At 36.6% G+C, this 13,411-nt stretch overlaps 2 protein-coding genes across 4 annotated transcripts; both read right to left on the reverse strand.

The window, feature by feature from the left end:
* Positions 1 to 687: 687 nt before the first annotated feature.
* Positions 688 to 7,297, reverse strand: sertad3 (SERTA domain containing 3). Of its 3 annotated transcripts, none has more exons than XM_038305292.1 (2): positions 7,143 to 7,297; positions 688 to 3,160 (listed from the first exon to the last, which is right to left on the reverse strand). In XM_038305292.1, exon 2 carries the CDS (start codon positions 3,151 to 3,153, stop codon positions 2,158 to 2,160), a length of 996 nt encoding a protein of 331 aa, XP_038161220.1. In that variant the 5' UTR covers positions 3,154 to 3,160; positions 7,143 to 7,297; the 3' UTR covers positions 688 to 2,157. The 3 variants fall into 3 exon arrangements, with proteins under 3 accessions (XP_038161220.1, XP_038161218.1, XP_038161219.1); XM_038305290.1 differs by lacking the exon at positions 7,143 to 7,297 and adding an exon at positions 6,948 to 7,109; XM_038305291.1 differs by lacking the exon at positions 7,143 to 7,297 and adding an exon at positions 6,433 to 6,810.
* A 1,407-nt stretch (positions 7,298 to 8,704) lies between these two features.
* On the reverse strand, positions 8,705 to 12,286 carry blvrb (biliverdin reductase B). Its single transcript, XM_038305269.1, has 5 exons — positions 12,112 to 12,286; positions 10,412 to 10,573; positions 9,453 to 9,542; positions 9,042 to 9,173; positions 8,705 to 8,907 (listed from the first exon to the last, which is right to left on the reverse strand). The coding sequence occupies exons 1-5, from the start codon at positions 12,194 to 12,196 to the stop codon at positions 8,753 to 8,755; spliced, it is 624 nt and encodes a 207-aa protein (XP_038161197.1). The 5' UTR covers positions 12,197 to 12,286; the 3' UTR covers positions 8,705 to 8,752.
* Between the last annotated feature and the right edge of the window lie 1,125 nt (positions 12,287 to 13,411).

Below are 13,411 nucleotides of genomic sequence, written 5' to 3' on the forward strand. Positions count from 1 at the left end.
AAAAAAAATTTTAATTGAGAAAGCTTCCTGGATGTGAAACATCTTTAAATTTGGAAAACCAAGTCCAGTGGTTTAACTTTTTAACCTTTTTTGGAACAATATATTGATGGTTGTGGTTCTATTGCAGGTCTGATATAGAATCTTCACAAAATTGTTAATTTCTACATCTAATTGAAATTCTCATCTCGGAGAAATTTACCTCTGCATTTAACCCATCCTCCTGGGGAGCAGTGGGCTGTCATCATGGCGCCCCAGGGAAGCAATCAGGGTTTAACGCTCAGAGCCAGAGTGGACGTCTGTGGGAGTGGGGTTCAAACTCAGAACCTCAGGATTCTAAGCTCTATGCCCTAATCACTAGGCCGCACTCCTAGTCAATAAGACTATTACAATAATGTAATAATCCTTTACAAAATATTAACCTTTCTTAACCTGCTGCAAAAGCATGACTCAAGATCAGCAGACTGATGGAGGCAAAGCAGGACTAGATATTTGGTCGGCTCCATCACAGAGGTCACACTAGTCCTAAGAGTAAATGTTTCATTATAAAATAATCTAAATTAAAAAGTGCATCATCAAGCCATAAAATGTATGTTACAAGCTTCTTTTAAATCGACCCTTTTCGAAGCACCTGTAATAAAGAATACCCTTATTTAGTCGCTTCCAACTGCAGCATATTTCAAAACCACATGATTTCCATTCTCCTTTTTTATTGAGACGATCCACACAGGTTAACATTCATTTCTACAGCTAACGGGATAAATGCACAGTATTAAAAACAAAGTAAATAAAACTACTGCCATGGCACTTCATTGATACATTAGTGATTTGTCTATATGGTTCAACATTAAATAAAACTTGTTTACATTACAAACTGATTATAAATAGTTTGAGGCTGCAGGGCAGCAAATTACAAAGAACCTCTGCATAGAAGCAACGTTAATCCATAAACGGGATACAGGTTACAAAAAAAATAAAATAAAAAGACGCATCAGAAGTTAATCAAGTGCATCCTCAAACGATTTACCTTGACAATGCATGATTAAATGCTAAATAAAGTTAAAATAAAACGGAAGGCATGAAAAGTTTTACAATAGAAAAAAAATAAAACTGCAATTGAATGGACCTTTTGTTATTTTGTCTTTTGACTAATACAAATACTAACATGGTAGAGGCAAATACAGTCACTGAAAAAGTGCAAAAGTTTTTGTTTTGTTCCAGGAAACCATATAAAAGCATACGTTAAAACCAACAAACAGTTGTCAGGAGGGAAGGTAGCACCACTGGGATAGGGAGAGCCAATATGGCCGAAACCTTCGATGTTAAACACCGACCGATCAGTCCAAGACGAGCTGCTGCAACAGCCAGGCTACTGAGGAAATCCTGTATAAAATAACAGTGCAGCAATTATTTTTTTTCTGTACAAGTGTTTAAAAAAAAAAAAAAAAAAAAAGGAACATGTGCATAGAGCTCTTCAGAACAACCTGCAACTTCCTTCACACACTCAAAAGAAATCAAGTAGAACTTCATCACCAAGAGTAACATTTGACATGTTTTTCATTTAACAGCTGACCAACATACTCTGCCAAAAAAACAAAAACAATCCAAAGCACCACTTCCTGACTTTACATGAGTCATCATGATGTAAACTGGTTTCTTCACAGAAGATCTGACCCATAATGATGTTAGTGTTTCTGCCATTTCACATGACCAGAACTGACATGACCTTGGTTGAATAAACCTTCCCTAATGTTCCTAAGTAACAGGCGCCATCTTCTGGTCTAGTCGCAGTACTGCTTAATAAACGTTCCCTTTGACTGTCGGCACCAAGTTCCAGTCTTGCTTTAAAGCATAATGCAACCTATTGGTTCATGATTCACTGCTTAGCAATGAGATAAATGACCCATTCTTTACTGCTATAAACACAGTTTTGACTGCCAAGGTTTCCTGCTGGCCTTCCTAATGATTCATTTCTGTCTTGGACATCCACCCTTTCTATTTCAAGAGCATCCTTACTACTTTCTAAATATTACAATGCACTATTCTTTGAGTTAATATATAAAAGTAAAGAAAAATACTAATATGCCTTCTGAGTTAAGTTCACTAAGTTAGAGATACTTTATTGATGATGGAAATGTTTTTTTATTTTCAATAAACTTGTCAGGACTCCACCAGAATCTCCATGAGATGCTCCAACTCAAATCCTTCTCTAGCTTGGTTCTGAGTGGAGAAGGATGTAGATTCTGGCGAGGGGGGGGGAGGTAGTGGACTAAAGGATGAGAATGAAGGTAAACACTTCAAATTTGAGTTGAGAGAAAGTGAGAAAGGGTGGGGAGATGAAGGAGAAAAAGGTGGCAAATAGCAAATCAGTTCCTCTTCAGCTGGGTATCCAACTCGGCTGCTACGGATCCCCGTCCCTCCCATTTCCCTCTCCAGCAGAGATGCCTCCACATCCTGGAACAGATCTTCCATGGTGACATCGTTCAGGTAGCTGGACTTTGCTGCCTCTGCGCTGTTTTCCTGCGCCTTTTCCTCTCCCTGCTGCTCCCAGCTCGCACCCCCAGCTCTGGTTCCTTGTTTTAACCCGGCTGAACCTCTCTCAGAGGAACCCGAGATGTTCTCCAAGGACCTGAGGGGTGTCCGTTGCGCTGCCTGAGTGCTACCATCAATGGTAGAGTCCAATGCAGTCAGAATGGAGGAAATGGCCGCTGAAAGGGAGAAGTCAGAATCTGTAGACATGGATCCCCAGTCCTCATCGTCGGTTCCTGCTGCCGTAGTAACGCCTGATTCGCCTGAATGGCGGCAGTCTAAAGAAGCCATAGGCTCACAGGCCATTAATGCAGCGTTAGGCTTTGACCGAGAGAAAATACTTTCTCGCTCTATTGCCACCAGTCTACTCGAAGGGTCGGAGGAGGGCCGCTCCTCGTCCCTGTCCTCACAGGCCAACCCGCTTTTCTCCAGGGTGATCTGCCGCAGCGTGTTTGCTATCAGAACAGACCGACGCAGGCTGGGCTCAGGCAGCTCCTGGCCGCGTTGATACTTGTTCAGAGACACGGAGAAGACAAACTGTCGCTGGCTCTCCCACATGGGGCTCCTCGGGTCCGACACCTCCACATCCTCTAGATCGAGTTTCCGTTTCTGCCCTTTCAAAATCATCTTCCAGCTGTGGAGGAGAGCAGGATATATGTTAATTTGTGAACTTTGAAAACAATTTTACATTTGAAATCTGAACAAAGCAGTGTTCTGTGGCGTCTTTTCAGTTGGATTGAAACAAATAGACATAAAATCTAAAAGCATAACCTGAACGAGAGTCTTCTACACTGATCGCAGCAGGGTTGTTTAAATATAGTCATTAGTGCAGAACCCTGGCATATTTTAGATTAAGGGTGAACCCAGGTTTCTATAGTTTAACAAATAGGCCTGAATGATTTTGCAAAAATAAATAAGAATTTTGATTATTTTTAACCAATATTGCAATTTTATTTCATTTCTTATTTGCACCAACCCCAAGCTTGTAGATGTTTCAGCCCAAGCTTTCAGTTTTGGAAACATTGCGCTTACAAGGAGTCTAGGGCAGGACTTTAAAATAACCTTTGTGGGAAAAGGTGTTTACTTCTACTTGCATGCATGGATCTGCAGGTAAGCTGCAACTCTGTGTTTAAAAGTTTACCACAACCTAAAAAGCTGGAGGGAGAACTTTAGTGTCTTACTCCCTTTAAATAAAATGCACCTAACATTGAAAGTCTCTGCAATTCAAAGGTACTTATTAGTGTCTTTCACCAAGAAATAATTGAAATATTCATGGTGTCTTATGATCTTATAACAAGTGACAGTATCAGTTATAAAATATACATATATTTTGGTCAGTCGGCATTAGGGATGGGAATCGAAAACCGGTTCCTGTTAAGAACCGGTTCCGTATTTTCCGATTCCATGGCATCGTTTGGCAGCTCGCTGAACAATTCTTTTTTCAATTCCCGCAGCACCAGAGCTTAGAGCGCTGGCTCTGGGGAGCACGACTTGCGTCACGTTTTTTACGCAAGTTAGAAGAACTATTCGAGGAGGAAGACAACGAGCTGCGGTCACTTTGTGAATCAAAGCCCCGTCTTTCCTTAGCCCAGAGGGTAGATCAGGAAATCCAGCTCTGTAAAAGCTTGCCCTCCGTCCCCTGCAGGGATAGCGCCACACTGTGGTGGTGGAACAAGCAAGATACGCTGCCCTTGCTATCTGGACTGGCTGAAAACTACCTCTGTGTGCAGGCTTCCTCCACCCCATCTGAGAGGGTATTTTCCACGGCTGGAGACACCATAAGCGCTGAAAGATCCCGTATCCTTCCAGAAAAAGCAGATATGCTCATCTTTCTGCAAAAGAACTGTTAATTTTCCCTACTACTGTTTTAGAATTATTATTTTTTGTTATTTAAAATAGGTTATTATCCCATCATTTGTTATTAGACATTGTTGGTTATTAAGTTTGTTCTTGTATTCATTTTTCATTTAAACACAGATGTTACTCCAGTTTCACATTTCCTGTGGACATCTTGATCTTGTTGAGTTTGTAAGATTGTGCAATAGTTAAGTAAACAAAGTTGATTCTGATAATCAAACTGTTTGTTCTCCCTTTTCCCCCAAATTGGAATCGAAAAAAGAATCGATAAAGAATCGAATCGTTTCATAGAATCGAAAAGGGAATCGGAATCGTGAAAATCTTTTCAATTCCCAACCCTAGTCGGCATGAGAGGCTTTTTGAAGATGGGGAAATCAGCCAGAGACCTGCAATCATCCATCCATTTTCAGACAGGCTTAATCCCAAGTGGGGTCACGAGGGGTGCTGGTGTCTATCTCCAACTGTCTACGGGCGAGAGGCGGGGTACACCCTGGACAGGTCGTCAGTCCGTCGCAGGGCGACCTGCAATCAGTGCACCCCTATTTTAGATGCGTCCCTGCTCTGATCACACTGATTCACAAGCCTGAATTAGTTGTGCAGGAGTGCAATAATATGTCTGAGGCAGGTGTATTTAACCAGGAAAACACATGAACCCAGCTTCTTTTAACATTGTACATTTACAGGTGTCTGCTTCTTTCTCCCCTTCGAAAGAAAATGGTTTGAAATACATAAAACCCTTATTCCAATGTTGAAAAAACTGAGTGGGTCTCATTTTCCTTAAAATATAAAAAATACCTTAAATTTATTGTTACAGCATAAATTGTAGCAAATTTACCTAGTTTGTAAGCCTTAATATTTCCAGAGTGTTCCTTTATATTTTTGTTTTGGATACTTCAGACATTTGAAGAAATATTTCCACCTAGTTGTTCTTTATCATGTTTTCCCCTCCAAAAACCAGTAACCAACAGAGCTAATATCCAGATTCTGCAATGTGGCTTTTTTTGTGTGTGTTAATGGAATCAATCAATATATTAAAGGAACCAGACAGGGGATAAACAGAGACTGTGTAAATCACTGAAATCAGTAACACTTTAAGACAATATTACTGAAAATATAGAGATTTTGCAGATATTTAACCGTTAGTATTAGGGCTGGACATTTATCATATTACTTATTTTAAAAATGGAAGAATTTAGAATCATCAAAACATGAAGATTGCTCACTCCTAGAACAAGCAGAATTACAAAACTATTTTTCTCTACTGGTTTCAAGAACCTAGAGCTATTCTATGTTATTAGATTAAAAAAAACAAAGTAAGTAAATTTTATTAGTATTTTTATAACAAAAACCTGTGATGGTGGTAGATTAATGACAAAATAAAATCTTAACTAAGCTGGAAAAACACTAAAATGAACGTTATCTTAATATAAATAAAAGCAAAACCTGTTATTTTATTACAATGGTCTTTTGGAAACTTCAGTTCCTTTCAGTTTTTATAAGGACTTGGAAATAAATTTCAATAAGTTTAAAGACAAAGTAAAAAACCCTGTTGTGACAAGAAAAAACAGGCTGGTCCCAACTCAGATAAACAGACTAAAATAGTAGAAAAAGTTTTTAAAAAACTATAGTTAACTATCGTGTTTAATTTCGTCCAGTACCCCAATCATCATTCTTAGAAAGTTAGTACTGATTTCAACGAAGTTTTAACCCAACTAGACTTGAACGTTACGGGAAAAAGTACCAAGTAAATTAAAAACATTTTAATAACTTTGATTAAAAGAGTAAAAAGATGAAATGAACCGTTGCCAGGCAGAGGCGCCTCTGACCGGAGGGTTGGTTTTTAAACAGAGGATGGGGGGTTGCTGCTCTAACGTTTAGTTTCATCGAGTGGGAGGGAAAAAAAAAAAAACGACCGATACAGAGCAAAAGCTAGAAAATAACCGGTCAAACTAAAATAAACCCAGCAGTCCTGAAATTTTTATCTTTTTAACTAGCCAGAAAAGCACATATTGTAACGTTAGCTTTTTTTAAAAGACAGTTTAAACCGACCTGTTAAGTTGTTCACTCCTCCTCGGCGAGTTTCGTCGCAGTCTTTTAAGTTGAAATCCTCACTTCACCAATAATACAAACAAACCTTTAAACTTTCTTGAACCGATATAACCAGAAGTTAATAAAAGAGAATAAATGGCGTATTCGGTAACATCAGAGGGAGCTCGCGGTAAGGTGGCTAACGATAAGCTCCCGCCAGTGATTTGAGTTTCACGCCAGTCGCTTTACGTTCAGAGGCGAGAGGTCGAACGGCATTCTGGGTAATGGAGTCCACTTGCGCAACATTCCATCACACGGCTCTTCCATTGCGAAACACACGAATAGAACAAGCTGTATGTAACTTTGAGAATATCATCATATGAGCAAATTAAAATATGAAGTAAAAACGCGTCCGTTCTAATTAAAACAGTAGGTATTATATAATTTGCATAGCACTAATTCCTGAATGATTACATCACCTCACAAACCAGACATTTCCGTTTGAGTTCAGTATAAAACACCAAAGAAAGCATTACCTTATGTGGTTAGTTAACATAAGCACAAAAATATCCATACAAAAAACAAAGGTTAAAAATAAATAAATAAGTTGTATAGTTTTAGGTTTTTGTTTTTTGAAAAAGTAAAAGCGGAGTTGTCCACGTCCACAGTAAAGATCATTTTAAATGAAGGGCAGTTGTATAAAGCGGTAGTTGAATAGAAGTAGAAGTTACCCGAAAGCTGTGGCCCATACGTAGAAAAACGGAGAGGAAAAACAGCATGAATCTCACAGGAGCGATGTGTCAGAGTTTCTAGTTTCAGTTTTATTCGCTTAGACATCCAGCTGAAAGAAGCTCCAGTGAGTTAAAAAAAAAAAACAGGGCTCCTCCTCCGTACTACAAAGCCTATAGATTGGCCCATACAGGAAAATAATGAATTTATCAGCAAATTTACTTCCGGTTTAACTCTTTCAAAATAAAGCATTGCATAAATAAGTCCCTGTTTCAGTAAAATGCCTGAGTTGCTGTATTTAATCGCTTTGCAATCGCATAGGTGGTGATTTTAAACGTTTTAATAAATCATTGAACTCAAACTCCCTAGTAGAAATTATAAATAAATATTCTTAGCGATAAATATCAGCCTTAAACGTTAAACTTAAGTATTTTTTTCCCTAAGGATAAAATACGGATGGGAAATCTGAATAAACCTGTAAAATCGAGTAACTGTCTCTCTGAAATCAAAGACAAATTCAATTATTTTTAGAACACTTTTATTTTGAAACTGGCTCTTATTGTGAAAATAACTCCTGAAGTTTTTTTTTTTCCTATATATTTTTTTGCGTGAATATATAGAGGCAAAAAATTTCAAAGTTTTCCAACATTTTAATGTGAATTAAGTTTGATAAAATAGTAACATTATAATTAAGTGACATATTTAAACAAACACCTAAAAAAAAACGTAGAAAGCAAAACACAGGAAATATTCAATAATTATTCAAGGGTTTAGAAGATTTAAAAGGGATAAGTCAATATCACACAAGTAAAAATAAAAAGTTCCAATATTTCTGAGAAGCTTTAGAATAATCTGAATGTAAAGCTCAATGTACATAGAATTGTTTAAAAGTATAAAAAGATGGTTATAACTAAACTATCATTATTAGTTCTAACCTTTAACATTATTGTACTGCTGTATTAAGACAATAGTTTTAGTATTTCCCTTTATGTGTAGTAAATATGTATATATATTGAGTTTCCTTTCTCTGAAATTAGTGAAAAAAAAATATATGATGTTTTTTCCACAGCGTTCAATTTCTTTAGATGTAGCTGAATAATTTTGATTTGTGTGAATTGAAATAAAGATAAAACTAGATGAAAACTATCACTTAATTCTTTCCAATCAGTCCATCTCTAAAATGCAAAAGCATGCCAATAATGCCCTTTTTGAGTGGATGTAAACATTTTATTGCAGCTGTATGTATATTCACTGTAATAGATACAAAATAGAGTAAAGATGTTTATTATTCACCAGCTATAAACTTGATCCAGACCAGGAAAAACAGGAAAAAGTATTGCATGTAATAAAGTTTGGATATGAGATAAAATCCGAAAAAACTATCAAAGGAGAAGACAAAATAATTACTTCTTTATAAATGCCCTGCAAATAAAAGAAAGAAAGAGAATAGAATAGAACAAAAGAAAATAAAGACTTCAAGAATTTTCTTGTAATTCACCAAAAAATTATTTATTAGTTTGAAATAGAACCCAAAATGTCCCTTCATTCATGTGTCGATGTTCCCTTTTCTTTTTGGTTATACATAGACATAAAATAAATGGAAGCATCTTCATTATTTGTACTCTCCACAGACTCCCACAGTCTTTCCATCCCACTCTGATGTGGACAGACACTTGACAAAGAAGTGTCCCAGATCGTGCTTGGAGATGGCTCGTCCTTTCAGCATATTTTCTGTCACCACGTAGCGCTCAGTCAGAGGAAGGTCACCTGCAGAAAGAAAAACCCGAACAGCAAATTACATTCGGAAAAATCTGAGCAAGTTTCATCTCAGTCATTATGAAAAAAAAAGCTTCCCTCCCTGAAAGAAAACTTTGTTATGGATCAGTAGTTTTTCCACTGACCAGCAATGTGAGGAGGCATAACAGCCACATAGTCGAGCCCAGATGTTTTCAGCACTGTGTACATACGATCGTGATCCTCCGTCACTGGAATCAGACGAGGCGGGACTTTGGAGCGATCCCACAGGAGGAAAGCTGGAGGGATAATGAATAAATCAAGGTGATGAGAAATTAACCATAGACTGTTAAAATGTTTGCTTTAAAAAAAGAACAAAATATGTATTTTTTTTTCTTCTCTGTTTCTATTCTTTTTAAATGTGAATGGGAAAGTAAGTCCACACACTGCTACACCAGTAAAAGAAACATGAAGACAGATCATTACTAAAAAGTGAGATCCACCTCATAATCTAGTTTTTATTTAAATTCACCCACATCAACAGGATAATTGCCTCGTTATGTCCCATGCTGTGATACCTGACATGCAGCCAATCACTTTACGGATCCCTCGTGCCTTCATTGCATCCACGATGTTCTTGGTGCCTTCAGACATCATGGTGGTTGGGCCTAATGAGCAAAAACAGTATTTTTTTAATAACAAAAGAGAAAAAAAGTTGCAAAAACATATATTATTGCAGTTTTAAGGTATAATGACTATAAATAATAACTTGTTTTGTTTATTTAAGGTCAGACTGACAACTATTTAGAACTTTAAGATTAGATAATTTTTATGTTGTAACACGTAAAACATCTATAAATGAATTAAGGTGAAGCTTATTGTATTTAAAACTTAAAAATAATAAATGAAAACTAATAAAAACAGAGTATAGAGTCATTTTTAGACCAAATATGTCTGTGAAGAAATCACGTATTTCACCTCGGAATGATTTTGGTAGTATAAAAAAAATGACAACGCTGACCCCTAGTGAGTAAATAGCGGTATTACACCATAAACTGTCTTCCAGTGGAGTGGGATTGTGTTTCAGACACAGAGCTAGGGGAGGAAATAGAATAATATGAACGATCATTGCACACCGTCAATCTTAATAGGAAAATTAGGATTCAGCAGGAAGTGTTTAAGCTGAATAATCAGATAATCAAAAACCTCTAATCACATTATTTTATCATTTTTTGTGAAAAGCGATCTCTGATTTTCTTGCCATATTTTGTGTTTTCCTTTTGTCTTCTGAAACATTTTCTATTTTGAGGCTTCTCGAATTTCTCGAAAAAAAAAAACTCAAAAATCACAGTAGGTCAAAAAAGAATAAGTCACAGAAAAATAGGTCTAGGAACCAAATGCCAAAATAATCCAAATTGATTAAGCCGTTTCTCTTTCAAAAAATGTTTTTGCTAAAGTAAAAATAGATTTTCCATGCTGTTTTCTCATTTAAGGATTAGAATTTTTAGGATTTATTATAACAGGAATGAAACCTTACTGAGGTCACTCCTGGTTCCCAGGATGATGATGACGGCGTCCTGGCCTTCCAGAGTCTTCTTCACGTCGTCTTTATTTAGGACATCACCCACCACCACTCTGGCAGCCTTGTGGTCAGCAGGTAACTTAGAGGCATCCCTCACCAACACAGTCACGTTGTATCCTGTAGAAAGACAAAGAAAAGTAAGAGCTTAAACCAGAAACTGGGATAAAGTAAAACTAAACACAGAGATTAAGCAATACAATCAGACAGGTGAGTCTGCAGAGATGCACCTCCAAGCATGACACCTTATAGCCAGAGCTACAACAGGGTAGTTAAAATAAGATAATGTTTATGTGTTGGGGTGGCCTAGTCAAAGTCCATACCTAAATTATTTGAGGGTCATAGCAAGACTTAAATATTGATCTTGACAGATGCTCCTGATCCAGTCTGTCTCAGTTTGAGCTGGATGTTTAAAACTTCATTTACCTAACTTGAACTGGTACGTAACTGACCTGCAAAAACTCAAGTTTTATCAGTAACATCCCAGCAATCCCACCCTTAGTGTGCAGCCCAGATAGACAACAGCTTACAACCATGACTCAGCAAATCCCTGGTCTGTAACGGCTAAAATGACTCAACAGATTTCTTTTTGAGCAGAAGGAAATGAAAAAGCTGCTGAATAGCACAGCTCACATGACTCATGTTTGTGATTTTACAGCATCCTGTAAAATGCTTTTAGACCTTAGAAACTGATTTAACACCTAATCACAATAAAAAAAAAACAGGAGTGAGTTTATAAGATATTAAGTTATTTTTAGACAAATTATTTAATCAAATCATTGCATGGCATCAGGTATAATACATATTTATACATATATATGAAAGGGTTCTGTTTACATAGAACTAAAATTGAAGTGTGAGCCAGATGTCATTTTTTCCCATTATTTTTTATCATTATTTATTTCTGTAATGTAATTTTTCAAAAACTGGGCACTGTAATTTTAAGTGATAAACATTTTAACATGCATTTTTACATGATTAACATGCACCTTTTTCTTCCTTTGGCAGTCTTTTTTTTAACTATTTGAGCTGATGCAACAAGTAAATTTCTCCACTGTGTCAATCAATCAATCAATCAATCAATCAATCAATCAATCAATCAATCAATCAATCAATCAATCAATTTAACTAGTGAAAGTACTGCAGGAACCTGAAGATTGTAATTGTACAAAAAGTGGCAATATCAATGGTGTGTAGCGGACAATCAGGGATATACAAAGCGGTTGATCTGCATATTCAGTGTAATTAAAATGAAAAAAAAAAAAACTAGCATTTTGTTTTTGTTTAGGGAACAATTCTTCATATATTGTCAAGTGAGGTAAAAAAAAAAAAGATGCAGACATTTCAGATCAAGAATCTATAGTCATAATCTAATTTTAGACCTAAATAAAACTTTTAGTACATGTTGCAGACTCTAGTTGCATAGAAAATAAGCAAATAGAAGTAAAAAATCTTAGTGAAAATATAATAACCCGCAGAAGACCTCATTAGAAAATATTAAAATATAAAATATGAAACGAGATTTCTTTTAACGCAGGGTTACTACCTACTCTAAAGTAAAATAAATTAAAACAAATGCATTTAATTGGAGAAATACACTAAAATCCCTTCAGTCTGTTAAATAAACATCCTTACGTCACACCTGCGTCGCTGCTCACCTGCAGCCACCGCTATGGGCAGCGTGGCCAGCCCGGTCATTCCCGTTGCTCCAAATATCGCGATGTTCTTGATGGACTCCGACATGATTAGAACTGGACGAGAACCACTGTATTTGCTGCAGTCTGATCTCTGGAAGTGTGTCAAAGTATCAGCGGACAGTCGAAGAAACGCATTTTATAGAAGCTTCCGCAGCGCTGACTCCTCCTCCCATCAGATTTAAAGGAACCCTGCTCCTTTTACTTTATTATAAAGGTATAATCATGTTATAGCAGTTGGCTGACCTGGTGGCCCTCTGTGCAATGGTCCTCTGCATGAGTAATATTTCTGATATCTGTTTCAATGAAGCTGCTCTAGCGAGGCCCCAAAACCTTTATAAATACTTTGCTTTTACCTCGCATCTAATTTCTAAAATTACTTGTTTATTTAGAAAGTAGATACGATTTGTCATACACTCTTGGTTAAAAGTTAGTCTGTGCACATCTGCTTTGAGTTTGGCTTTAAACACAGACCTAAAAAATTATAATGAAAATTATAATCCTAATTGCAATACATAAGTTACTTAGTCCGTTGTAATGACTTACTTATTTCATTAATAGGAGATTTGTTTTTCTACCTTTTGCAACGGGACACTTGTTGTCTTCAGAGGTGTACTTAAGTACACTTTTTAGGTATATATACTTTACTCCATTACTTATTTTTCTTCCTAAATATAATTTCTACTTATTACATTTTCACACAAGTATCTGTACTTTCTATTCCTTACATTTTTAAAACAAACGTTGCTCGTTACTCTTGGCTTCTTTTTAATGTTTATAAATATTTATTTCACATCATGTGCTCCATCCAATGCAGATCATTGGTGCCATCCACATCTAGTGAAAACTAGTGTAATTGGATGTGTCATATAACGCAAACACTCATTGGTTAGCTAAAGGAAATCATCAGAAGCAAGCAGGTGTTCTTCAAACTACAAACATGAATTGTCTATGCCGCATGCTACAATGCTGGATTCAGAAAAAGATGCTGTAATGTCTGAAAGGTCGGACACAGGCGAGAGCGTATCAGGAGATGGAGACAAACTAGACCTCCCTGATCCTTGGCCCTATCTTGAAGAATTTTTCAAATAGTTGAAAATTTTAGCTTTCAATTCATATAGTGGCATCTGGCTGCTTTTTTTAAAGGTTACTTTATACTTTTATACATTAAGTAGTTTTGGAGCACATATTTTTTCACTTTTACTTGAGTAAAGAGGTCAAGTTGATACTTCAACCTTTACCAGGGTGTTTTTAAACTGCAGTA

The sequence above is a fragment of the Cyprinodon tularosa genome, unplaced genomic scaffold (genome assembly GCF_016077235.1).
Source record: "Cyprinodon tularosa strain WSP-4 unplaced genomic scaffold, ASM1607723v1 ctg554, whole genome shotgun sequence".
Taxonomy (NCBI): domain Eukaryota; kingdom Metazoa; phylum Chordata; class Actinopteri; order Cyprinodontiformes; family Cyprinodontidae; genus Cyprinodon; species Cyprinodon tularosa.

What these genes read in the sequence shown, in the direction of transcription:
- sertad3 (XM_038305290.1), bottom strand. Translation starts at nt 6,985, where the DNA reads ATGGATATTTTTGTGCTTATGTTAACTAACCACATAAG. An exon ending in ATGTTAACTAACCACATAAG is followed by an intron (nt 3,161 to 6,947) that starts GTAATGCTTTCT and finishes TCTCCTCCACAG; the next exon opens with CTGGAAGATGATTTTGAAAG.
- blvrb (XM_038305269.1), bottom strand. Translation starts at nt 12,196, where the DNA reads ATGTCGGAGTCCATCAAGAACATCGCGATATTTGGAGCAACGGGAATG. An exon ending in GGGAACCAGGAGTGACCTCA is followed by an intron (nt 9,543 to 10,411) that starts GTAAGGTTTCAT and finishes TTTGCTCATTAG; the next exon opens with GCCCAACCACCATGATGTCT. An exon ending in TATGCCTCCTCACATTGCTG is followed by an intron (nt 8,908 to 9,041) that starts GTCAGTGGAAAA and finishes TTCTTTCTGCAG; the next exon opens with GTGACCTTCCTCTGACTGAG.